The sequence below is a fragment of the Panthera uncia genome (genome assembly GCF_023721935.1).
Source record: "Panthera uncia isolate 11264 chromosome B3 unlocalized genomic scaffold, Puncia_PCG_1.0 HiC_scaffold_1, whole genome shotgun sequence".
Taxonomy (NCBI): Eukaryota; Metazoa; Chordata; class Mammalia; order Carnivora; family Felidae; genus Panthera; species Panthera uncia.
In genome coordinates, this window is record NW_026057582.1 from 75802760 (window position 1) to 75827773 (window position 25014).

The 25014-nt window shown below is 38.0% G+C and overlaps 1 protein-coding gene across 5 annotated transcripts in view; it reads left to right on the top strand.

Moving 5' to 3' along the window:
- Nucleotides 1-25014, top strand: part of SLC12A6 (solute carrier family 12 member 6) — an 88594-nt gene that overhangs the window by 14259 nt on the left and 49321 nt on the right. Inside the window, exon 1 of one of the 5 annotated variants that reach the window (XM_049613270.1) lies at nt 3123-6190. The exons of the other annotated variants lie outside the window; for them this stretch is intronic. Within the exon in view, the coding sequence (XP_049469227.1) occupies nt 6067-6190 (124 nt within the window). The 5' untranslated portion in view covers nt 3123-6066. Of the gene's footprint in view, nt 1-3122; nt 6191-25014 lie in introns of those variants that run through there. 5 annotated transcript variants of the gene reach the window in all.

Genomic DNA, 25014 nt, shown 5'->3' on the forward strand with positions numbered 1-25014 from the left:
ATTTTATATTTTTCCAGCTTTTTAATAGCATGCTGGTACCTTTGATCAAGCTCTAGTTGCATTTTTAAGTTTTTTGAAAGAATACTATTTAATATGTTACTAAATCCTTAACATCATATCTAAAAACTGCTCTCAGGAATGGACAGAATGACATTTGGTAAAATTCATGTATTCAAAATGTATGTGGCTTTTTAATTCCAGGGATTTTGCTTGCTGCTTACTTATAGAAGTTTTCTTGCGTCATGAATTCATGTTTAGCATGCATTACTAGATTCTTAAGAATCACTTCAGCAGGATGTAGTGTGGTTCTAGGTTATTTGTGAGTGGCTTTTGTACAATACAGTTCTCAGGTTCTGAGAATGAAGAGGAAATGCATATATGATTTGCTCTAAAATTGAGTGATGTAGTATAACAGTATAGTACAACCTGGAAGAGAATCCTTATGTTGAAAATAATTTCCCACTTACTTTCCCTTAACTGTTCAAGTCTTTTCACTAAATCTAATTTGTCTTTGTTTTTTTAATAAATGGGTTGAATAAAACAAAATGCTGGTTGTCATGAGTTGTTAGCTCTGATTAAAAATAAGTAATTGGATAGTGTAGAACAGTAAATTGTACTTCCAAAATATTACCCATGGTAGATCCATTCTTCTAAAGAATGGGCATGCTTTTAAAAAAAAAAACATAATGTCACAAAAAAGTTTTACTGAAACTAGTAATATAAATAATGTATAATATTTGGCCTAATGTACAAAGCACTATGGGAGTAATGCCATTATAAATGTGCTTTTGCCCTAGCCTGGGCTTATGTCTTACTACTAAAAAATACCATAGGGGCGCCTGGGTGGCTCAGTTGGTTAAGCTTCCAACTCTCTGTTTCGGCTCAGGTCATGATCTCGAAGTTTCGTGGTTCAAGCCCACGTCAGGCTCTGTGCTCACGGTGCAGAGTCTGCTTGGGATTCTCTCTCTTCCTCTCTCTCTGCTCCTCCCCTGCTCATGATGTCTCTATCTCTAAAGAAATAAACTTAAAAAAAAAAAAAAGATTTGAAAAAAACTATAGTTTTTTTTAAATGTAAAACTAAATATTTCAAACCTGTATGATTCATTTCAAACAGCATTCAACACTATAAAATCAAAGTACAGGACTAGCATTTATGTAACTGCTTAAATTTTACGTGAAATGGAATTTGACCCATAAGTGCTTTGCTTTATACTCACACCTAAAGATCTTTATAAAGATTTCAGTGAACTTCAATTCATTGTATTTTTTCCAACATTTTATTAAGAAAATTTTCAAACATACAGAAAAATTGTAAGATTTTTGGTAAACAACCATCTTTATCCTCCAGATGCTACAATTAACATTATGCTCTATTTGTTTTACCACATATTTATCCCTTCCATTGGATCCATCTATTTTTAAAGCATTTCAAATTAAGTTGCGGGCATCAGTTATGCTTCAACTCTAAACACTTTTGTATGCATATGATTAATATGTAATATATAACTTAAAATGTTTTTGAGATTCATCCATGTTGTTGAATGTATCAGTAGTTTGTTCCTGGTTATTGTTGAGTAATACTGTTTTGTATGAATATACTACAGGTTGTTTATCTTATTGATGGATAACTTGTCTGTTTCCTATTTGGGCTGTTATGAATAAAGGTTTATAAACATACTTGTTTGAAATTTGTAAAAGTGGCACCTGGGTGTCTCAGTTGGTTGAGCATCTGTCCAACCCTTGATTTCAACTTAGGTCATGATCCAAGGTTATGGAATTGAGCCCTGTGGTCGTGGAGCCTGCTTAAAATTCATTCTCTCTCTCTCTCTCTCTCTCTCTCTCTCTCTCTCTCTCTCTCTCTCCCTCCCCCCCCCCCCCCCCCCTCTCTCTTCCCCTCTCCCTCTGCCCCTCTTCCTTGCTCTTTCTCTCTCTCTTTCTCTCAAATGAAAAAAAAAAGACAAAATTTATAAAAAGCTGCCAAACCTTTTTCCAAAGTGGTTGTATTATTTTATATTCCCACCAACATTCGCTCTACATCCTTGCCAACAGTTTTAATGGTGATTTTAATTTGCATTTCCTGAAAGCCAATGATGTTGAACACTTTTTCCAGTGCTTATTAGCCATTTATATAACTTCCTTTGTGAATTGTCTATTTAAATCTTTTTTTTATTTTGTATTGAGTTTTTTTTCTTATTATTGAGTTGTAGAGGATTTTTATATATTTAAGATATAAGTCCTTTGTCAAGTACATGTTTTATGAATATTTTCTCCCAGTCTCTGACTTATATGTTTATTTTCATAATGGTGTCAGTTGTTTGTATTTTTTCCAGTGTTTTATTATGAAAATTTTCAAACATACAGAAAGTTGGAAGGCTTTTACATAAGTGAACACCTTTACACCCACCACTCAGAATCTATCATTAACATTTTATTGTACTTTTCCTAACACCTATTTATCCATCTATCTTATTGCATTCCGTGGTAAATTACAGATATCAGCTCACCTCTCCCAGATACTTCAAAATGCATATTATTAGAATTCAGTATTTGTTTGTAGCTTTTTTAAAAATACACTTATTGATTGATTGATTGATTGATTGAGAGAGAGAGAGAGAGAGAGCAGGGGAGGGGCAGAGAGAGAGGAAGAGAGAGTCCCAAGCAGGCTCAGCACTGTCATCACAGAGTCTGATGTGGGGCTTGATCTCATGATCTGGAGCTTATGACCTGAACTGAAATCAGGAGTCAGCCACTTAACCAACTGAGCCACCCAGGCACCCCTGTAGCTTTTTTTTTTTTTTTTTTTTTAGGTGAAGTTTTCATACAATGAATAACACTGATTTTAAGTGAACATCAGCTTTTGATGAATGCATACACCTATGGAATCCTAAACTCTAACAAGATGTAGAATATTACTATCACTCTGGGAAGTTTTCCTGTGTCCCCCTTCCCCCAGAGGCAGCCCTTGTCCTGGTTTGTTTTTGCACCATAGATTAGTTTTGCCTGTTGTAAAACCTCATATAGTGGGTTCATATATTGTGCACTCTTTTTTAAAAAAAAATTTTTTTTTTAACGTTTATTTATTTTTGAGACAGAGACACAGCATGAACGGGGGAGGGGCAGAGAGAGAGAGGGAGACACAGAATCGGAGGCAAGCTCCAGGCTCTGAGCCATCAGCCCAGAGCCCAACGCGGGGCTCGAACTCGCGGACCGCGAGATCGTGACCTGAGCTGAAGTCGGACGCTTAACCGACTGAGCCACTCAGGCGCGCCTATTGTGCACTCTTAAGGCTACTTTCATGTAGCGTGATGTTTTGATATACATTCAGATTGTTGCTTGTATCACTGAGTCATTCCTTTTTTTATCTGAATAGTAATCTTTTGTATGAATACATCATAGTTGGTTTACCCATTCTGCTATGGATATACATCTGGGTTGTTTCCAGTTTTTGGTTATTGTTAATAAGCTGTTATGAATATTCTTGGACAAGTCTTTTTGTGGGAATATGTTTTCATTTTGGGAGGATAAATACCTAGAAGTGCAATTGCTGAGTTATAGGGGAGAGTACTAGACTTTTCCCTAAATTGGGTGAACCAATTTACGCCAATATATAAAAGTATCTTTTGTTTAACATTCTCACCAGATTTGGTGTTTCCAGTCTTACCAGTTTTAGCCATTAGTGTGGATATGCAGTGGTACTTCACTGTGGTAGTTTATTGATGTTTTTATCTTATTTATTTTTTAAGTAGTCACTATGCCCAATGGGGGACTCCAAATTACAGCCCCAAGATCAAGAGTTACAGGCTCTTCCAACTAAACCAGCCAGGTGCCTCCATTGTGGTAGTTTATTGTATGTTAAATATCGTTTTCTTATATCCTACCTTCCCTATCTAATCACTGTCTACACAGCACTGCCCTCAGCTTTACCAGAACCGCACCCCCTCCCCAGCTTTTTCTGTATTACTTTAACTTTGCCTTCAATTTTTTTTGCCATTGCACTTTTATCTATAGGCCACTCTGGGAGAGAACTATTTTAAAATTGCTGAGCACTGTGGTATCAAATCATCGAGTTTGGTAAATAAATACGCCTATCATAGGTCAACAGGAATGTTTTGCCTTCCTACTTGTTTGGTTTGCAGATATTTTTAGAGGGGAGAGGTGACAGGATAATATTTTTACATAGACTTATATGCACAAGCTGTACACAGATGTATAACACAAGTCAATGTTCTTATCCATCAACTGTAGATTAGCCCTAGTTCAACTCTCTTTTTATAATAAATATGAAAGGCAAGATCCTATTGGAAATATCCAGTGGCACTGAAGAATTTGGAACCCAGAATCTACTATTGAAATTTTTGACAATTTGGTAGTTAAGTTCCTTTGAATAAATTAGTAGAGTAGCTTCCTGAGTTGTAAGTACGGGAAAGTCACCCAAGGCACTACCACACTTAATTTTCTTTCAAAAATAAAATAGTTACGAAGACTTCTTAGGTGATAAACTTTTTTTTTCCCCCATATAGTAGTAATTTGCAATCTTGGCTGCTTGTTTGAACCATCTGAGAGTGAGAAATAGGGGAGCTTTTAAAATCCTTATTGCCCAGGCTCTACTCCAGAGCAATTAAATTACAGTATCTGGGATAGGACCCAGGCATCAGTATTTTGTAAATTTCCCCAGGTGATTCCAGTGTGCAGCTAAGATTACAAATCAGTGCTACATGGGAACCCATGAAATAAAATTTAGGGGCGTGTGTGTGAGTTTTCTTTCTGTGAAACTTCTATGTTGCTTACTAACAAGGGTATTACAGGTTTTTAGGTTGGGCTTTGCTGTTTACAAACTCTGTGACTTTGGGCAAGTTGCTTAGCCTAATGTTTCTGTGATGATTAAATGAAATCATAATGAAAAGTTTTTAGTGCAATGCAGAGTACAAAGTAGATCTTTAACAACTATTGGTTTCCTTTTCTTTTAGAAATGGTATAGGAATAAATGAGGATTATAAACTATCATTCCTTCTTTGTTAAATTTAGTGCAGCCTTATATGTCAGGTGTTACTAACAACAAAGCCCTTATATTCTATCATCAACATAGAAGTTACCACAGGGCTCAATGTACTGAAGTCCCTTATCAGTGCAGAGATAGACCTCATACTCTATAGTTAAAGCCATCAACTGAGCACTGGACACAGTTATCTGATAAAATATACCAAGATTTAAATATGTTACATGTGTTGAAGGAACCATACACCACCTAATCAGAGGGATTATCTTGAATTTTTTTTCTTTAAAACACGATGTTTAAACTCTGTACAAAAAAAAAGTCTGAACTCTTTAAAAATATTTTGCTCTTTTAAACAAACTTGGACTTCGGGGAATATTAATGTCTTGTCTTGGAAGTTGTGGTATACACTACAGTATCTACAACTATGCCTTGTATAAAATATGTAGGCATTCATTGAATACTTGCTGAATGAGTGTTCTCATCGGAACCATAAGAAATTACTATTTTTCATATGCTTTGAAATAAAGCAACAACAGAAGCTTACAAATAGTTTGTTTCATTTCCTAAATTTATGTGGTGCCAGTTTCTCTTTAAAGAGGAAAGTTTGTACAATGAACTGGTCCCTAATCTTTCTCGTGTGAAATGTGAGGGCAGAGGTTGAGATCACGACGTGCACATAGGGATGGAAATAACTTAAGTGAAGGAAACGAGCGGGTGAGCACACAGGGGGCGGCAGGTCATGAATTCTGCCCACTCGCAGCTTTTGGCAGCTCTGGAAAGGCGGCCTAAGAAGTTCTTGGGATTCTTGAGCTTAACAACCATAAGCAAGGGGTGGAGTGCTTAATCCTTTCGAGTGAATGATAAACACTGTGGAAGGCGTGTCTTCCAGCGTTCCACTCCCTTGGGGCTGTAGGTCACGTGAGCAGAAAGTACTTCCCTCTTCCCAGCCTTCGTCTCCCGTAGGCAGTGATTTGAGTGCGAAAGGGGCACAGTAAGGAAGAGGTAGGTAAGGAAAGTAGAGTGGAGGGCAGTGTAACTACAGAACGAGCACGGGATTTCTACGTGTAACAATGCCACACTTTACCGTGACTAAGGTGGAGGACCCAGAGGAGGGGGCAGCAGCTTCGGTCTCCCAAGAGGGGGCGACCAGCTTAGCAGAAATAAAAGCCCTGATTCAGCATTCAGATGAACTAGGTGAGTACTCAACTTGGGAGCTTCTGGAACCTGTGGGGTCTTTCCTGAAAGAAATGGTGACTAAAATACTAAAAATATCTCCTTAAGGATGGAGGGAAAGTATTGTGGTTAAGGTGTTTTTCAGTCAGCTGTTTCACTCCTTTGTGTATCTGATAACTTCTCTTTTTTTCCCATTCTGGTTTATTTTCCCCACAATGAGTTCTGTGTTCATTACCTACAGGTGAAATTGAATCGGTGGCAGTGTATGAGAAGAGTTTTCAAGCAAAAAGAAAGGCACAGTAAAAGTTAATTATGCCAAATTTAAATTTTACCTTTTGCTGAGTTTAAAATATATCTGGAAAAGCACATAAAGGGGGAAAGCATGGCTCAGTAGTTTTGTACAGTGGACTCTGCACTTGTGCCTTCTCAGATTATCCAGTATTTTGCCTCAGTTTACCAGTTAAACATTAATTCAGTAGCAAATGGTCTAAGAATTCTTTAATAAAAGAAGTACAGTAGGTCATTATGGTGACTAGCATAACATCAGGTTTAGTAAATTTGATGAATGTCATTATCCCTATTATTTTCTCTAAATGGTAACAGTTAGAATTGCTGGCGGGATTGTGGTTTTGAATTTTTAAACATGCAATTAAAATGTTAGTTAATACTGTATTAAAGATAGAAGTAGTTTGAAGCCCTTTATTTTTTTAAGTCTATAAATTTCACAAATTGTCAAAAAAAAAAAACCTTCTCTAATATATGAATAAAGGCTAAGGGAATAAATAATCTCTCAAAATTCCATGAATCTAATTTTTCCTATAGCAACTAAGACATCATAATTCCTTTCTGTAAACTGTTTACTGTCTTCTGTCTTACCACGCCTGTATGAATTTTTAAGAATCTCTAACGTAAAAACAAAGGACTACGAAAAACATTCTTCTTGTTTATTTTTTCCTTTTAGTGAGAAAATTTACTTGGGGGAGATACGATTTTATGGAAACTGTTTGCCAGGTTGTTTTCATTTTGCTGAATAGTCAAGGGTGGTAAATTGAAAGTAAGTTTAGCCTACTTTGAACTTGATTCTCCGCAACTTTAGCTCAAAGAAGTTAGGTTTTCTTCCCTGGATTGTGTGTGTTTGAAGTTACACTTTCTTAGTTGTTTACGTTTGCTGCCGTCAGATTTTAATCCCTTTAGGCTTTTGGCTTTGCTTTTGTCTTAATTAATTTCACAAGATGTAAACAAGTGAAGTCTATCTGTACCTCATTTGACTTCTCATTGTTTTTTATTTCCTTTCTTCACCACCTCTATTATTTCATCTTTACTGGTCCCATCATGTTTGGTGAAATCTGCTTTCCTCGGATTACAACAGCGTTGAAATCATTTAAACTATTAGCAACCACCTAGAAGAGCTGTAAAAATTTTGATAGCAGCCAACTTTGTAATAAAATGACATTGCTAGGTTTAATTTATGTTTTTCCATAGTTATTGCTTTGGGCAAAGAAGTTACAGATATAATCTAACTTGAATTTAATAAGGCTTTTTATTTTGGCGTTTTCCATGACAGCCCGAAAGTGTCCACTTGAATGAACTATTGTTTGGTAAGTGAACAACTGATGGGAATATATTACCTAAACTGTATTTTCTTTATTGTAGGGTTAAATTAGAGGGGAAGGAGGGAAACATATGGGAAAAACTTAATTAGAAGGGTTTTTTTGTTTTGGGTTTTGTTTTGTTTTTGGATTCTAACATTCTTGATGATAGATGGTGTTTTGGGAGCAGTTGCTTGAAATGTAGTAAGTTTTAGCCCCTTGGTCTTCTGAGTTAAGTCTCCTAAATTGATTGTGGTTTTGTGGCAAGCTAACACTAGCCAGTTGTATAACCAGTCACCTTTTTAATGTTTTTCTGTCTGTATCTGTGAGGAGAGAAAAATACGTAGTTTCATATAAATGGAACATATTTAGAAAGCAAATCATTCTTTACGATGTGTTTTTTCAGAGGTGAGATTTATTTGAACTAGGCATATAATTTGAGATAAAATAGAAATATGAGTATAGATATAATCTAAACCAATTCTAAGAAATACATTAATCCTTGGCATGCTGGCTACCAATCTAGTAGAACCTGCTTAATTTTGTTTTTTTTTTTTAATTTTTGTTTTTTAAGGTTTATTTATTTTTGAGAGAAAGAGAGTGGGAGCAGGACAGGGAGGCACAGAATCCGAAGCAGGCTCCAGGCTCTGAGCTGTCAGCACTGAGCCCAATGCGGGGTTCAAACTCATGAGCCGTGAGATCATGACCTGAGCTGATGTCACGTAAGCCACCCAGGCGCCGCTGCTTAATTGGTTTTGAAAGGAAAAGCAGAAACTCAGACTTTCCCAACTAACATCTTTCTTGACTGCTTTCCTCTTTCCCTATCCAGTTTAGGTGCCCCATCCTATGTTTTCTCAGCAACCTGTCCATAGGAATTGTATGAACCATCCGTATTACAATCCATATTACAATCACCTGTTACACTTGTCTCTCTTCCCCCAGTAGGCTAACTGTAGTTCTTGAGGATAGAGACTTTGTCAGACATTTTTATATCTCCGGATCCAGGTGAATTGCACACAAGAGCCTATTGAGTGAATAGACCTTTTTCCTGCCTTTTTAATTCACTAAACACATGTTCAGTGCAAATATCATGCCAGGTGTTTTACCTTCTTTTTAAGGCTACAAGTGCCTTAAGATCCCCACCAAAGGCAGCAGAATGGCTTTGGAGCCAGAGACCTGGCTTTGAATCCCAGTCCTACTAATTATTACTAATTAAAAGTAGTGATAATTTGTATTAATTATTACTTGAGTGACTTTTGGGCAAGTTATTTAACTTCTCAAAGCCTTACTTTGCTCTTTGATAAAACAAAAGGATATAGTAGGAATAACAGTACCTACTTTACATGGTGGTTGTGAATTACATGGGAAAATGAATATAAAGCGCTTACTCCATGAGTGACACAGCATTCAAAAATAAGAGCCATCTTTTACTTACTGTGATTTAGTCGTTTAATAAGAGCAAAAAGAAACAGCTTTGGGTACCAGATGGGGAGAATAATAATACTGCCTACAGGGGACCCTAGATGGGTATCTCAGAGGATGAGAACACCACTGATTCTTGAAGGGAGATCTAGAGAAGATTACAAGAGTAAAACAATAGCAGGTATGAGAGGAAGGTAGAGAGCCTGTGCAAAACAAAAGTTTAAGGCAGTTAGCACATTGGACATAAGGTGAAGAGGGCTAAGAGATGAGACTACTTAATGAAGGATTATCAGTTTCATCTTCTCCTCACTCTGTGGGAATAGTGGGTGTTAATGCCTTTTTAGAGCTACACCAGGCTGTCTGTGGACAGTAAGTACTTGCCTCGAGCAACATGGGAGTAGTAGCAGAGGCAGTATTCAAACTTGTAAATTTTATGTGCTAGTTTTTTAAGAGTAAGTTACTTTATATCTTCATGTTCATGTGTCCACAGGATTTCATATGTCATCAGATCTGTGATGGGTTTTATAGGAACAACGCAATTGAATTTTACTATTTATTACATTTACTTAATCAGGTGTAAATGTTTCATTCATTATGTATTTAAATGTTTATTGAGTTTGTTAAAGTGTTTCTCTGAAATAATTGTTCTTCCCCTCACTCCTCAGATCTTCTTATAGTGTCTACAGATTAGGCAGACTTCAGCTACTGAATTTACTTTCACTTGATATACACAGATAGCAGATTGAAGATTTCTCCTTTCTTTGAAATAGGATTCTAAGGAAATGTTCAGAAACACACTTGTAACAGAAAAGAAAGGAACCTATATTGGTATTGAATAGCATGTCCAGATATTAACTGTCAAGTAATCCAGATGGTATGCGAGCATACTATGAGAGAGATTGTGTTATATAGAATTTAAATTTTATTAACCCACAAGAAGTTAGATTGCTATTAGTTCTGCTATTAGTGCTATTAGTACTTTCTTTACTGACTAACACTGAAATAAGTTGAAATAGACAACTGAAGAATTTCTTTGTATTGATTTAAAAAAAAAAATCTTTTCTAGGGAACCTGGCTGGCTCAGCCAGTAGAGCCTGTGACTCTTGATCTCAGGGTTGTGAGTTCAAGCCCTGTGTCTGGTGTGGAGCCTGCTTATAATAAAAAATTTAAAAAACCTTTTCTGTAGTAAAGATTTAAAGCTTTTTTTGTGTGTCCTTTTAACTATTCACGTGGGGCTTTTACAAAGCCAAATAACAAAAATTCACATCTGCTGTCTTCATATCCTCAGATATTAAGTTTAAAAGTTTATTAAGTTTAAGTTCAAAAGTTTATCCTTTTTATTAAAAAAAATTTTTTTGTTGTTTTTGAAAGAGAGTGCGGGAGCAGGGGAGGGGCACAGAGAGAGAGAGAATCTTCAGCAAGCTCCACACCTAGCACAGAGCCTAATATGGGGCTTGATCTCATCATCTTGAGATTACCTTAGCCGAAATCAAGAGTTGGATGCTTAACTGACTGAGCCACCTATGCACCCCTCAAAAGTTTATCCTTAAAGGTGACTCAGTGAGACATGTTTTTCTGCCTCCCTTCCTACCTCCTTATATTCCATCATTGTCAGAAAGAACACCTCCCTGAAATACTTTGCCAGTTCTTTTTACTATGTATTTTTATGCTGTACCTGAGACCTTAATACAAGAATACAAATTTGATTCTGAGTCTTTTCAGTTTTTTTACATCTTAAAACTTTGTTTAGATTGCTAACCTTTATATTACACTCTGGCAATATTGAACTCTTTCATTCCCTATTTCAGTATTCTTATCACCAGTTTTTTAGAGTCTTTCCCCAATTTTTCCTTGCTTAGTGTGCAATCCTCTGTATACCATCTGCTGCTTTTGCCCAACAGGGGATATACCAGATTGGAACTGATGTGATTCTGTAAAGATAAAATTTCTCCAAAAGATATATACATTCTTACTGCTTAATATTCTTATAATCTATACTCAAAGCAGCATTTAGTTTAGTATTATAAAAATGTTAAGTGTAGTTGTAGCATATTGTAAAATACTCAAAGTTTTCAAATTTCCGACTGAATTTGGATATTTGGCATACGTTACAAAAATAGATTGTAAGCTGATAAAACTTTAAAGACTTTAGCATTTCTTGGTTTTGCCAGGTTGAAAGTGGCAATGATTTTACACTACAAAATGTCATCAACATTACAGTAGTAATGCTAAGTGTGTTACAAATATTGGCTTATTGAATCCTGACAACAGCCAAGACAGGCAATCATTATCACCATTGTACAGGTGAGGGAATTTAGGTGCCAAGAAATTAGATAGGCTGTTGAAGTGATAGATGGAGAATTCAGGCTAGAATCTCTGTGACTCTAAAGCCTTTTTTCTTTTCACCACACCACATTATCCCTCTAAACAGACACATTATTTGTTTTCTCAACTAGGCTGTTCTATTTTCTCAGTAGTTCCTAATTCCTGTTAGGTTCTAAATCTTTTCTGTGTGTAGTTCTCAAAATTAATGGAAAGTTACTTGCTGCTTCTATGTTTTCATGTGCTGGATTTTTTTTTTTTTTAATTTTGTGTAGAATATTTCCAAATGTAGAATACTCTTACAAATGATGCTAAAAATTGAGAAGTCTGAACAAGCAATGAACCTGGTTTACTCTAACAATCCTTTACTAGTCCTCCGCTCCTCAGATTTCTTTTTTTTTTTAATGTTTATTTTTTTGAGACAGAGAGAGACAGAGCATGAACGGGGGAGAGACAGAGCATGAACGGGGGGAGGGTCAGAGAGAGAGGGAGACACAGAATCTGAAGCAGGCTCCAGGCTCTGAACTGTCAGCACAGAGCCCGACGCGGGGCTCGAACTCACGGACCGTGAGATCATGACCGGAGCCGAAGTTGGATGCTCAACCGACTGAGCCACCCAGGCACCCCGCTCCTCAGATTTCTAAGGAGATGTACATTTATCAGTGAGATAGGAATAAAGGCTTCATTAAAAACCAAATGTTAATGGTGGGCATAGGGAGTTAGTGAAATAATTTTAATATAACTTTTAAGAATATACTGAACGTATGAAAGATGTGTTTATTTTAGTGTATTAGAAAAAGTTACATTTTGGGACGCTTGGGTGGCTCAGTCAGTTTAAATTCCGACTCATGTTCTTATGGCTCATGAGTTCAAGCTCATGTCAGGCTCTGTACAGACAGCTCAGAGCCTGGAGTCTGCTTCCAGTTCTGTATCTCCCTCTCTCTCTGCCCCTCCCCTGCTCACACTTTGTCTGTCTCTTGCTCTCAAAAGTAAATAAACATTGGGGCAGATGGGTGGCTCAGTTGGTTAAGTGTCCGACTTCGGCTCAGGTCATGATTTCATGGTTCGTGAGTTTGAGCCCCTGTATCGGGCTCTGCTGACAGCTCAGAGCCTGGAGCTTGCTTCAGATTCTGTGTCTCCTTCTCTCTCTGCCCCTCCTCCACTGTGCTCTCTCTGTCTATCAAAAATAAATGTATAAAAAAAATTTTTTTTAAATAAACATTAAAAACAAAAAAAGAAAAAGTTATATTTCTTTTAATGGATCTTATTCTTAGAATGAAGCCAGGTGAAAACACAATTCTATTTAGAGAAAAATACTAACATAGGTAGAACATAGTAAAGATTGACTATGGTTGCATGAATAGTGTTAATGATTTTAATCTATTCCAAGCCCTCATATAGTGAATTAGATATCTTTTCTTTTCCCATGGGTTCTTTCCAATGTGACCTCTAACCTTTTGGTGACGAGATTTTTTTTTTTTTTTTTTTGGGAGAGAGACAGAGAGAGGGAAAGCAAGCAAGAGCAGGGGAGATGCAGAGGGAGAGGGACAGAGGGAATCCCAAGCAGACTCCCCACCGTCCGTGTGGAGCCTGACTCGGCTTGAACTCAGGAACCGTGAGATCATGACCTGAGATGAAACCATAGGCTTAGCGGACTGAGCCACCCAGGAGATTTTGATGGTGATTGTGAGAATACTGAGGGGTGCCTCGGTGGTTGAGTCAGTTGAGCATCCAACTTTGGCTCAGCTCATGATCTCACAGTTTGTGAGTTAGAGCTCCACTTCAGGCTCTGCACTACAGCACAGAGCCTGCTTAAAATTCTGTCTCCCTCTCTCTCTCCTCTCCCTGGCTTGCTCTTTCTCAAAAAATAAATAAAAATAAACTTAAAAAAAGAATGGTGAACCTATAATAAGAGTGCTTTTACAAAGCTGTCTTTCTCTTTTCCCATCTTACTGCCTTTGTTCATATGTTTTTCATCTGAACTCTTCTCCTCTGCCTTCTGCTCCCTGTCTACCACAAAAATTTTGCAAACCCACATCATCTCAAGACCAGGCTCATACTCATTTCCTCCAAGATGAATTGCCTGATTTTCTATCCCAACTTTGATTATTGCATCAATCCACATTGATCAGCACATATACTTTGCAGTGTGGCCCAAACTTGCAACGGCTTTATAATTGTATCTTCAGCTGTATTATGAATTATATGAGGGCTAGGGATAGTGTTTAATATATTTTGAAAATTATATATTTTTATTTTATTATGGAAAATTTCAAACCTACAAAAGCTCAGTGACTTTCTGTTCATACCTCTTCCCTGTTGGTGTTTTACTTTACTTTTAGATGTTCTTTATATTTAGGAATGTCATCTCTTTGTGATATAAATTGCAAATATTTTTCCCAGCCAATATTTCTTCTAAAGTGTTTTTTTTTTTTTTTTTTTTAATATTTATTCATTTAGAGGGAGAGAGAAAATAGAATCCCAGGCAGGTTCCATGCTCAGCACAGAACCCAATGCAGGGCTTGATCTCACAACCTGAGATGGTCACCTGAGCTGAAATCAAGAGTCAGATGCTTAACCATTTGAGGCACCCAGGCACCCCTCTTGTAAAAGTTTATTGAGGTATAATTGATGTAAAATACACTGCACATATTTAAAGTGTACATTTTGGTGACTTTTGACATCTGTATATACCTCTGAAACAGTTATCATAACCAAGATAATAAACATTTCTGTTGCCTCCAAAAATTTCCTTGTATCCTTTTGTAAGCCACTTACCTAATTCTGTGCCTGGTCCCCAGGCAACCACTGATCTGCTTTCTGTCACTGTACATTAGTTTGGATTTCCTAGAATTTTCTATGAATGGAATCATACAGTATGTACTCTCTTTTGACTTTTACGTAACAGTTACTTTTACAATTCATCCACCTAGTCAATATCCTTCAAGTCCAAGTAACATTAAGATCTTCCTTATTTCTCAGAGCTTAACGTTAGGGCAGTAGTTGAAAATGATAGAACCCACAGATGTTTGGACTTAACAGAGTCTTTTTAAAAATTTTGACCTATTTGTCAGGATTTGAACGTTTTTAGTATTAGTCTGTAAACAGACCTTCCTTTTCAGAGTGGGTTCTGGGAAGGTGAAATCTCGCTATCCCTCTGTTCCTGATTCCAGCCTGTGTCTGCCTTATTTGAGCCAAATGGCCCCTGGATCCATTGAACAGTTAGGTGCAAGTGAGGCCTGGGCTTTGTGGGAGCTCTATCAGGGAGGGGTGGCAAAGGACTTGTTCCTCAAGGGCTGGTCAAGAGCCTTGGGGTGAGGATAACAATGGCAGCTCCAGGAAAGAGCTTGGTTTGGTAGAGATCCGTGGACTCCTGGAGGCGAGAAGAAAGGGACAGAACCAGGGGACTGATATCTCTCTGTCTCCGAGACTGGGAGATGTAAGGATACCGGAGAGCTGGGAGGCTTCCTCCTGGGCCTCCGCAAGGCTGTCATCTTGCCCTCTGGACTGTCCCCTACGGGCATAGATTCTGCTTTGTCTCTCCATTCTCTTGAGACTGCTACCACTTACTTGTGGTCCTCCAACAAGGAAACCTAAGCTCTTCTGAGATCATAAAGGAAAAGAACCCATGTAGGGAAGCCAGGCAACCAGAAAGAGAAAAATCACTTAGAATAAACAATGTGGTAGACTAGCTAAAGAGAAATGCTGGGGGAGACGGTAACTTGAATATGAAAATAATAGTATTTAAGGAAGTTCAAGTGAAATACAAAAAAAGACTTCACAGAGCAAAATATGTGATTTCGCAGCTAAATACTTATTATCATCTGGCTCTCAATCTATGCACAGATACTTTTTTATCTAACTATCTTCACTAAAATGTAAGCATTGTAAGTGCAGGAACTTTTTCTCTTGCATACATTGCTAATCTGTTGTCAACACCCAATGCCTAGAACACTGTCTTGCACATAGTAAGCACACAGTGCATAATCACTGAATAAAGGAGTAAGTGAATATGATCATTTATTGGCCTGGAAGATCAAATAGAAGAGATATTTCATAGCACAAAAATACAAAAGATTGAAAAAAAAGATAAGAAATTTGGAGGGTAGATTCAGAGCACCTAATGTGGTTTATATTAGTTTGAGAAAAAGGAACGAATGGAGAAGCACTAATTAAACAAATAGAAAAAAACTTCCTGAGTTAAAGACTTCAACATGCAGAAAGTAGTTCCAGGGAAGACGAGTGATAAAAAACATACTTAGGGTTATCCTGATAAATTTTTTGATATCTACGGATTCATCTTAGAGGCTTCCAGATAAAAAGGATGGTATACCTATGAATTGTCAGACTGGCATCATAATTCTAATCCACAGAACTGGAAATTAGGAGACAGTGGAAGAGTGTCCACAGATCACCAAGAAAAAAAGACTGTTAATCCCCAACCCCTATTTCCAGTGAAGATATCCCCACTATAAGGGGGAAATGAGTTACATAGTATGAGAAAATTTAGAGAATATGTTACCACTTTAACCCCTCTGAGAATATTTAGGAAAGGTTTTTAACCAAATAAATGAGCCGGAACAGAGATCACAGGGTGAAAGGAATAGAAATAGTAGAATGACAGACTCTCCTGGGAATGTGTTGTGTAAATGCTAACCAAAAGGGACATGCTTCAGGGAACAATAATTACAATGTAGAAGTACTAAATGAGTCAAAGCAAAACCTCAAAATTGTGTGTGGGGGGTGGGGTAAAGGGGCAAAAGCTTTCCAAAGGGAGATGAGGAGAGGAACAAATACCAGTAGGCACATGTAAAGCTGTTCAACATCATTAGTCATCGGGAAATGCACATCAAAACCACAATGAGATACCACTGCACATCCACAAGGATGGCTCTAATAAGAAGGTGGACAATAACAAGTGTTGACAAAGATGTGAAAAAATTGAAGCGTTCATATACTTATAGTGGGAACATAAAATGGTATAACCACTTTGGAAAACAGATTGCCAGTTCCACAAAAAGAAATAGTTACCATATGGCCCAGTGATTCTACTCCTAAATATGTACCCCCAAAGAAATGAGAGTATGTATCTACCCAGAAACTTGTATGGGAACGTTCATAGCAGCATTATTCACAGTAGCCAAAAAGAGAGAAATAACCCAAATGTTCACTAATTAATAGATAAATAAAATGTGGTATATCCACAAAGTGGAATATTATTTGGCAATAAAAATCAGGTTAAGTACTGATACATCCCATAGTATGGGTGAACCTTGAAAACGTTACGCAAAGTGAAAGAAGCCAGTCACAAAAGACCACATTTTACATATTCCATTTATATGAGATGTCCAGAATAGGCAAATTTAGGAAACAGAAAGTAGTAGCTACCAAAGTGGTAGCTGTGGACTGAATAATGTGGGGGAATGAAGTGGAGATTACTCATGGGTATGGGGACCAAAATATGCAATTAGATTGTGATGATACTTGCACAACAGTGTGAACATATTAACATTGAATTGAACACTTAATGCGTGAATTTCATGGCATGTAAATCATATCTCAATACTTTTTTTTTTTTTTTAATGTTTTTAAATGTTTATTTTTGAGAGAGGAAGCAAGAGCATGAGCGGGAGGAGCAGAGAGCAAGGGGTACACAGAATCTGAAGCAGGCTCCAGGCTCCTCGCTGTCAGCACAGAGCCGGATGCAGGGCTCAACCCACAAACCGTGAGATCATGACCTGAGCTGAAGTCGACACTTAACCGACTGAGTCACCCAGCCCCCCCTCCTCAATAAAACTTTTTAAATAAAAGGACGAAGTACCAATATGTGCGAAACTTGCAGGAATCTCCAAGGCCTTGTGCTGAATGAAAGAAGCCAGTCTCAAAAGGTTATATACTATAAGATTACATTTATGTACTTTTTAATTATGGAAGATCATGACACATTTATTAATCAAAACATGTTTGTGTGCATGTGTTTATTCACATACATACTATAAAAACAATGTTTCTTAAAATTTCAATATACAACATTTACAGCAGTTGTTTCCATTTTAACTTCTCTTTATGTTTGAAAATTTAGAAAATGTTAAATTTAGCTTGCATTAAGCAGTTAACCTTTGTGACATGAAATCAGTACAGGGTCTTAAAATATCAGAAACGTTTACTGTATCCTCTTAGTCCACATAACACGAATTTTTAGCTCCTTAGTTCTTAGCTCTTTAGCTCCTTAGAATTTGAGTGTTTGTGTCAATTTCCTACCCTCCTTGTTAAAGAGGTAGTCTATATGGATAGGCTTGGTCTTCGAATATGGATAAGCTTGGTCTTCGAATACCATCTATTAAAATGAAGGAAACATGAAATATGTTTTTCTAGGGTGAAACAATTTGGGTCACCCACAATGCCAAAGAAGGATATAAGGTATCAAGAGTCTTGAATGTTCGCAACAATCCCCAAATCCTAAGTAAGAATTATTCCTTGGTGAGATTTTTCTGTTTTATTAACTGTGTAAGTTCTGCCCTCTTCTTTGTGGATTTGGCTCGGGAAATCATCTTTCTATGATACTGTGGGCTTTTACTAAATCTGCTTTCTGCTATTATGCTTGCTGTCTCCCAAATTTTACTGGGTGTTAAAATCACAACTCTCTTCTTCATAGATGAGTTCTTCAACTTTTGGTGGGTTTACTCCTATAAATATATTTCCTCAAGGGTCTCTATTAATCTAATGTTTATGCTTAGCATACACATCAGAATTTGAAGGATGTTGCTGATGAGCATCCAGCACTGGCGGCAGATCTGCCTGTCTAACCTAGTGTCTCCTGCCACATCTTCTGCCTCTTAGAGCCCATTGCCCCCCAGTGCCATCAGTTTCTCCACTGCCAGCATCCGGTTGTCCCTGTCCCTGCACCACAGCAGGCCCCTGCTCCAAGAGTTGGGCTTGCGTGGCCTCAAGTCAGGATGAGACTTGACTGGGCCTGGTTCTTGGTCTCCTCCAGCCTCAGCTACTTGCCTGCAGGCTGCTGTGGTCTTGCCACCTCTCTTTAAACCAAGTCTGATGGGTCAGAGGGAGGATTGCTAAATGAATTATCATACATTTTTTCAGGGCTTGGGTATAGTGTTCTCTGCTCCCATTGACTCTGCATTTTTACTACTTCCCATCTTCCTTCCCTTTCTTTCCCTAGTATCTAGTTTGGTTGGGGAAGACTGTGTTACAGCATTGCAGCCATAGTTCTTTCAACGATTTTTTTTTTTTCTCTGTTTCCTTCTTTGGTTGCACTTTGTCGTGTTCACTGTTATTTCCAGGATCTGATCTCAGTTCCTCTCTCTTTACATTGACTTTTAGGAAAACATATCCTTTATCTTCAACTCTGTGTTTTTATGATGACTTTAAAATTTTTATTTCCATCATTGACTTTTACTGAAACTAGTCCTGAATTTCTATCGCTAGATATTTTTCTTTGAAATCAGCTCATCATCAATTAACATACATTGAGTATTTTATAGCATGTACCAAGCTCTATGTTACAAAAAGCTCTAATCGTCACAGCAACATCAAAACAAAGTTCTTGCCCTCAAAGCACTTAAAATGGGGTAGATAGGACCCTGCCCCTGCCCATCCCCCACCCCTCCCAGTGCTCAACCCTCAACCCTCAACCCTGGATTGACTCACTGGGCCTCCTCTCATTCTCTTTTCCTTAAAAACATTTTTTTTCATTGAGTTTTTACTCTCAGTCTTGGCAGCTGTGTTGCTGGGGTGGGGACACAGGGATGGTTATCTCACAGCTATGAAAATTGGTGCCACCATAGGGGCGACGGGTGGCTCAGTCAGTTAAGCATCCAACTTTGGCTCAGGTCATGATCTCACAGTTTTTGGGTTCGAGCCCCGCATCAGGCTCTGTGCTGACAGCTCAGAGCCTGGAGCCTGCTTCAGATTCTGTGTCTCCTCTCTCTCTGCCTCTCCCCCGCTCATGCTCTGTCTCTCTGTCTCTCAAATAAATGTTAAAAAAAAAAAGAAAATTGGTGCCACCAAACATTACCATCTCCAACTTCAACCATACTGTTAACACTATTCAGAAATTCTTCTAAGTAATCCTAGTTAGCCTCCTTTCTCTCAAGTTCTTTCTCAGGAAAGAAATATTTGGGAGATGCGGGGCTCAAATTCACGGACCACAAGATCATGACCTGAGCTGAACTTGGACACTTTTAACTGACTGAGCCACCCAGACGCCCCTAGAACATTCCAACTTAACAGCCTCCTTAAGACTGAGTTCAAACTCCTTCCTTAATGGCTTCTCTGTTACATTCTTCAGAGAATGTAATGTATTGTATACACTCTCATATCTCTTTGTGCCTCTATTATATAGTGTTTTAATCGCCGTTATATAATTGTTTTACCATATGTGCTATAAATCCTTAAGGGTAGCTACTATGTTCTGTTGTTTGTGTATCCCCGGTGCCTGTCATACAGTCTTGACACTTACAAGTGCTTAGTAAATATTCTTTGAATTAATAGTTGGTTAATGAAAAGATCATACGAGACAGTATATGCCCAACAGTTCAGAAGAGAGTTAAACCTGATAGAAAATTAAACCTCAGGGTAGGCCTATGCCAAGAAGCTCTTGAGTTGGCCCTTTGAAGGATGTAGAAGTCAGGTAAGTAGAAAAGAAAGAAAAGGAAATTTTCAATGGAAATTGGTTTAATCAGAGATGTGTATTTCTAGAATCAGGGCTCACAAAGCATTCCAGAGTGTGGAGCAGAGGGTTCATGACTAAGAACAGCAAATGATAAAGTTAGAGAGAAGTAAGACAGTGTTAGATTATAAACAGACCTGAAAGCTAGGGTGAGGTTTTTGGAGCTCATCCTGTAAGCCAAGGAATCCAAACAAGTAAACCAGTGTCTATGTATTGGTATTTAAACCAGTAGCTTCTGCCATCGCCACCCTCATGCCTGGGTTGAGAATTCACAGTAGGAATAGAGGCAGAACCTCCAAAGGCGCCCCTTTCCTTTTCTTGGAGGGACTTGAACCAGTACCGCTCACATTATGTCTCAATATAAATAAGTGAGAATGATCATTTCTTAACAGAATGGTTGGGGACACCTGGCACAGTCATTAGGAGAACTTTGAAAGTGTTTTGGTTTTATTTTTTTTTTTTTTAATTTTTTTTTTCAACGTTTTTTATTTATTTTTGGGACAGAGAGAGACAGAGCATGAACGGGGGAGGGGCAGAGAGAGAGGGAGACACAGAATCGGAAACAGGCTCCAGGCTCCGAGCCATCAGCCCAGAGCCTGACGCGGGGCTCGAACTCACAGACCGCGAGATCGTGACCTGGCTGAAGTCGGACGCTTAACCGACTGCGCCACCCAGGCGCCCCGAAAGTGTTTTGGTTTTAAAGCAATGAAGCAACCTGATAAAGGCAGAATTTTAAGATTATTAATATGAAGGAAAATGCAGGATTGTTTGAAGATGGGAGAATTGGTGGCAGGGGGAATAATTGATCATCGAAATAAGCTATTTCAGTGGTCTGGACTGGAAAGGATGAGAATTTAAATGATGGCAGTGCAGTGGAAGAGATTGGTATAGAAGCCACAATTGACTGGATTTTTGGCTAATGAGGGAAGGGGAAGAATCAAAAGTTGGTAACACATATGCTGACCAGTTCTTCTTACCCATTTGGTTTTTTTTGGGGGGGGGGTGGTCAATGACAACAGCATTCTTCTTTCCTGTCAATTTACATGGATGTTACATATTCGGTACACTATATTTGTATGTATGATATTATAGGCTAATATATTCTATATCATTATGTGTTCTATTATACACTTAATATTATATAAAGATATATTATTAGGTATAATAGTTCCTATTATATTTCTAGAACTTCTCCATTATCTGTGTCCTACCTGCTAATCCCTCTGTCTAGAATGCCTCTCCTCCATTTCTCTCACCCTTTTGCTTTTTGATAAACTATCCATTCTTCAAGATTTAGCTCACGTATTTCCTTGACACCATCCCTGACTGCTTTATTTTGTTTTCTTTCCTTTTTGATTCCCACAGTATTTGTACCTACACTTGAACAATTATTTTTATTGTTTCATAATTGTTTGCACAACTCCTCTCCAAACTTCTTGACAAGAAAGGGTCATCACTCTTTTGGTATCTGTAGTGCCTAGCACAGTACCTAATATATGGTAGGCAAATTTCAGAGTATTGGTTGAATTAATAATAACAGCTATTCATTATTGCTATCCTTTTTTAAAAAAAAAATGTTAATGTTTATTTACTTTTGAGAGAGAAAGAGAGCGTGTGCACACAAGTGGAGGAGGCGCAGAGAGAGGGAGACACAGAATCTGAAGCAGGCTCCAGGCTCTGAGCTGTCAGCACAGGGCCCAATGCAGAGCTTGAACCCGTGAACTGTGAGATGATGACCTGAGCTGAAGTCAGATGCTTTGCCCACTGAGCCACCCAGGCACCCCTCCTTATGCTATCCTAGAGACCATGTTAGAGATGGTTGTTAGCACATGGATATATTACAGTGGTCTGATAACAATTACGCCTGCCTGTCTCTAATAATTTGGCATCCATTTCATTTTGCATATTGCATTTATTTCCTTGTCTAAAACACTGCTTTCATTTTGAGACTTCTATGTAGAGAATTTCAGTTGTTTTCCATCTGCTTTAGACTCCCAAGACTTGCTAATATGACCCAGCCCAAAGCAGACCATCCCAGACATGTGCCATATTTATTCTCCTCCTGTGATTTTGAGTTCTCCATGATTGTTTTTTAAAATTTATTTATTTATTTTGAGAGAGACAGAGACAGCATAAGTTGGGGGAGGTGCAGAGAGAGAATCTGCACTAGTAGTGCAGAGCCTGATGTGGGGCTCGAACCCACGAAACCACAAGATCATGACCTGAGCCGCGATCGAGAGTCGGATGCTTAACCAACTGAGCCACCCAGGCGCCCAGAGTTCTCCATGATCTTTAAAGGTTTTAAAAGATCTACTTAAAGCTGATACTTCCTCGATCTATGTTGCTCCTCTACTTCTTTGGAACCTTAACAGCACTAAAGGCTATACCACAGGTTATTGGCTTTACCTCCTTGGGCAAATCATTCCAGCTTTCTCTGAGCTAGTTTCTTGTGGAACATGGGAATAATTTTTCCTCAGAGGGTTGCTGTGATTTGGTGTGATGAGAGTAGAAAATGTTCCCTTAAATGGCGTCATTTAGAGATTGCCTTTATAAGGTTTCCAATTTTATGTATCATCTTTGCATTTATTTAATGTTTTTTCTTAAATTGAGTGACTGATTTTCTAGTTTCCTTTACAAAAGGAACTTTATCATTAAATGAAATACCAGAGTGCTTGCCACTCTATAAATAGAGAATAAACTAAAAATAGGTATAATATAAATGGCAGTAATCTTGCTAGATACTGTTGCCAAGCAGAGGCTCTCAGCCTGTCAAAAAAAGAGATCAAGGAGAGAGTTTCATCTTACTGGGATAAGTTATGTTTTTTAATGATCACTGTGCCACACATTAGATACCTATTTTTCCGATTTGTAATTATTGCATAAATACCTTGTTATGATTTCTTTTACCTTATTTTATTCCTAATATATTTTTCTGGATAATGAAGGGTTGACTATATTATTAATACTCATTCTTGTACCTACATTTTATGGCCAGTATCATGTAATAGAAAAATCAGAATCCAGGTTCAAGCCAGTCTTTGAAATGTACACTCAGTATATACCTTGGCCAAACTGTTGAGCACAACTTAGCTTTTGCTTCTTTGTTTGTTTCACAGAATCATCATGGGAATCCAATGAAATATGGGAAGACATTTTAAAAGCTGTTAGATGTTACTAAAAGTGAAGTACTACTACCATTCTTTCTTTAGTTTCTTATTTTGAACTTGACCCTTCAACTAGATTGTGAGTTGTGAGCTGCTTCATGTCAGGAAATACCGTACACTCATTCTTTTATTCCTCACAGTATCCAAACACAGTTTTAGGTGTGTTTAAAACTTACTGAGTTACATTATTTATTCGAATAGGAGTCATATTAGTAAACTTGTACTGGGAATGTAACACAGACGCTCCTGGACAATTACTATTGTAATTATTTTATCAAAAAATTCCAAATCCTATGTTAATGCATATTTAGTCCAAACTATAAATGTATTAAGTTTTGAAATAAGACAAGTGACTCAAACTATTAGTATCACAATTTTTAAGTCAGTGTGTAGATCAGTCCAAGGATTCACCTGTATTAACTTTTGCATTTTTCTAAGTACTGCTGTACTGCAAAATGTTTAAAGTTCTAAGAAATATCCCCAGCTACCTAAATTCTAATTTAATCACAGTTATTTCTCTTAAGGGTCATTCCATGGCTCATCTCAATTTCCTTTTTTTGATTATTATTATTTTTTTTACTTTAGAGAGAGAGTGCAAGTGTGGGAGAGGAACAGAGGGAGAGAGAGACAGAATCTCAAGCAGGCTCCATGCCCAGCATAGAGTTCAATGCAGGGTTCGATCCCACAACCCTGGGATCATGACCTGAGCCAAAATCACGAGTCGGACACTCAACCAACTGAGCCACCCAGGAGTCCCATCATCTCACTTTTCTTAATAGTTACCATTTAATGAGCGTCTACACTCTGTAGTCCTCACGGTAATTTTATGTAGCGTAGTATTCCTGTTGCATAGATAGTAAATTACAGCTAAGGAATACTAAATCATTTTGGCAATTACATGAATAGCGTATACAGAGCTAGGATTGCACCTGAGCTTTATCTGCTTCCAGATCCTATGTTCTCTTTTCACTGTGCCTTGTTATTTGCTCCTGAATAGCTGCACAGCTGTCACAGTATGCCTCCTCTGACCCACTCCACTCAAGATCGCTCTTCTCCCAGTCTCCCACAACTCAGGAAACGGCATCTCTTTTCGTCTCCTTGCTCTTAGAAAAATCTTCGACTCCTTTCTCCCCTCTGCCCCCAGTCCCGACCATCTCCAGTCCATCAGTATGTTAACCTTGTGAACCCTTCCTTTAAAACATACCCAGCCTCTGACCACCTCTCAGCAGCTCTGATAATTCTGACCTGATCCAGGCTACCATTATCTTTCTTGGACCATTGCAAAAGCCTTCTATTTCCTCTTCCTCACTTGCCTCCTGCAATCTGTTCTCCAGACAACAGCTAGAGTGATTGTGTTAAAGCATAAATCAAAACCTCCCAATGGTTTCCTAGCTCACGCAAAGTAAAACCCAAAGTCCTTAATGTGTCCTACAAGGCCCCATGTGATGTATGCCTCCTTCTCCACCACACACATCCATCTCTTATCCCGTGTCCTATCACTTTTACCCTGCCACCTTGCTGTTCATTGAACATGCTAACATCACCTGCTTCAGGGTTTTTGCACTATTTCCTCTGCCTGGAGTGTTCTTCCTACAGATACGTGTATGCCTAGATGCCTCACTTCAAGTTGCTGGCCAAATGTGAATTTATTATTATTTT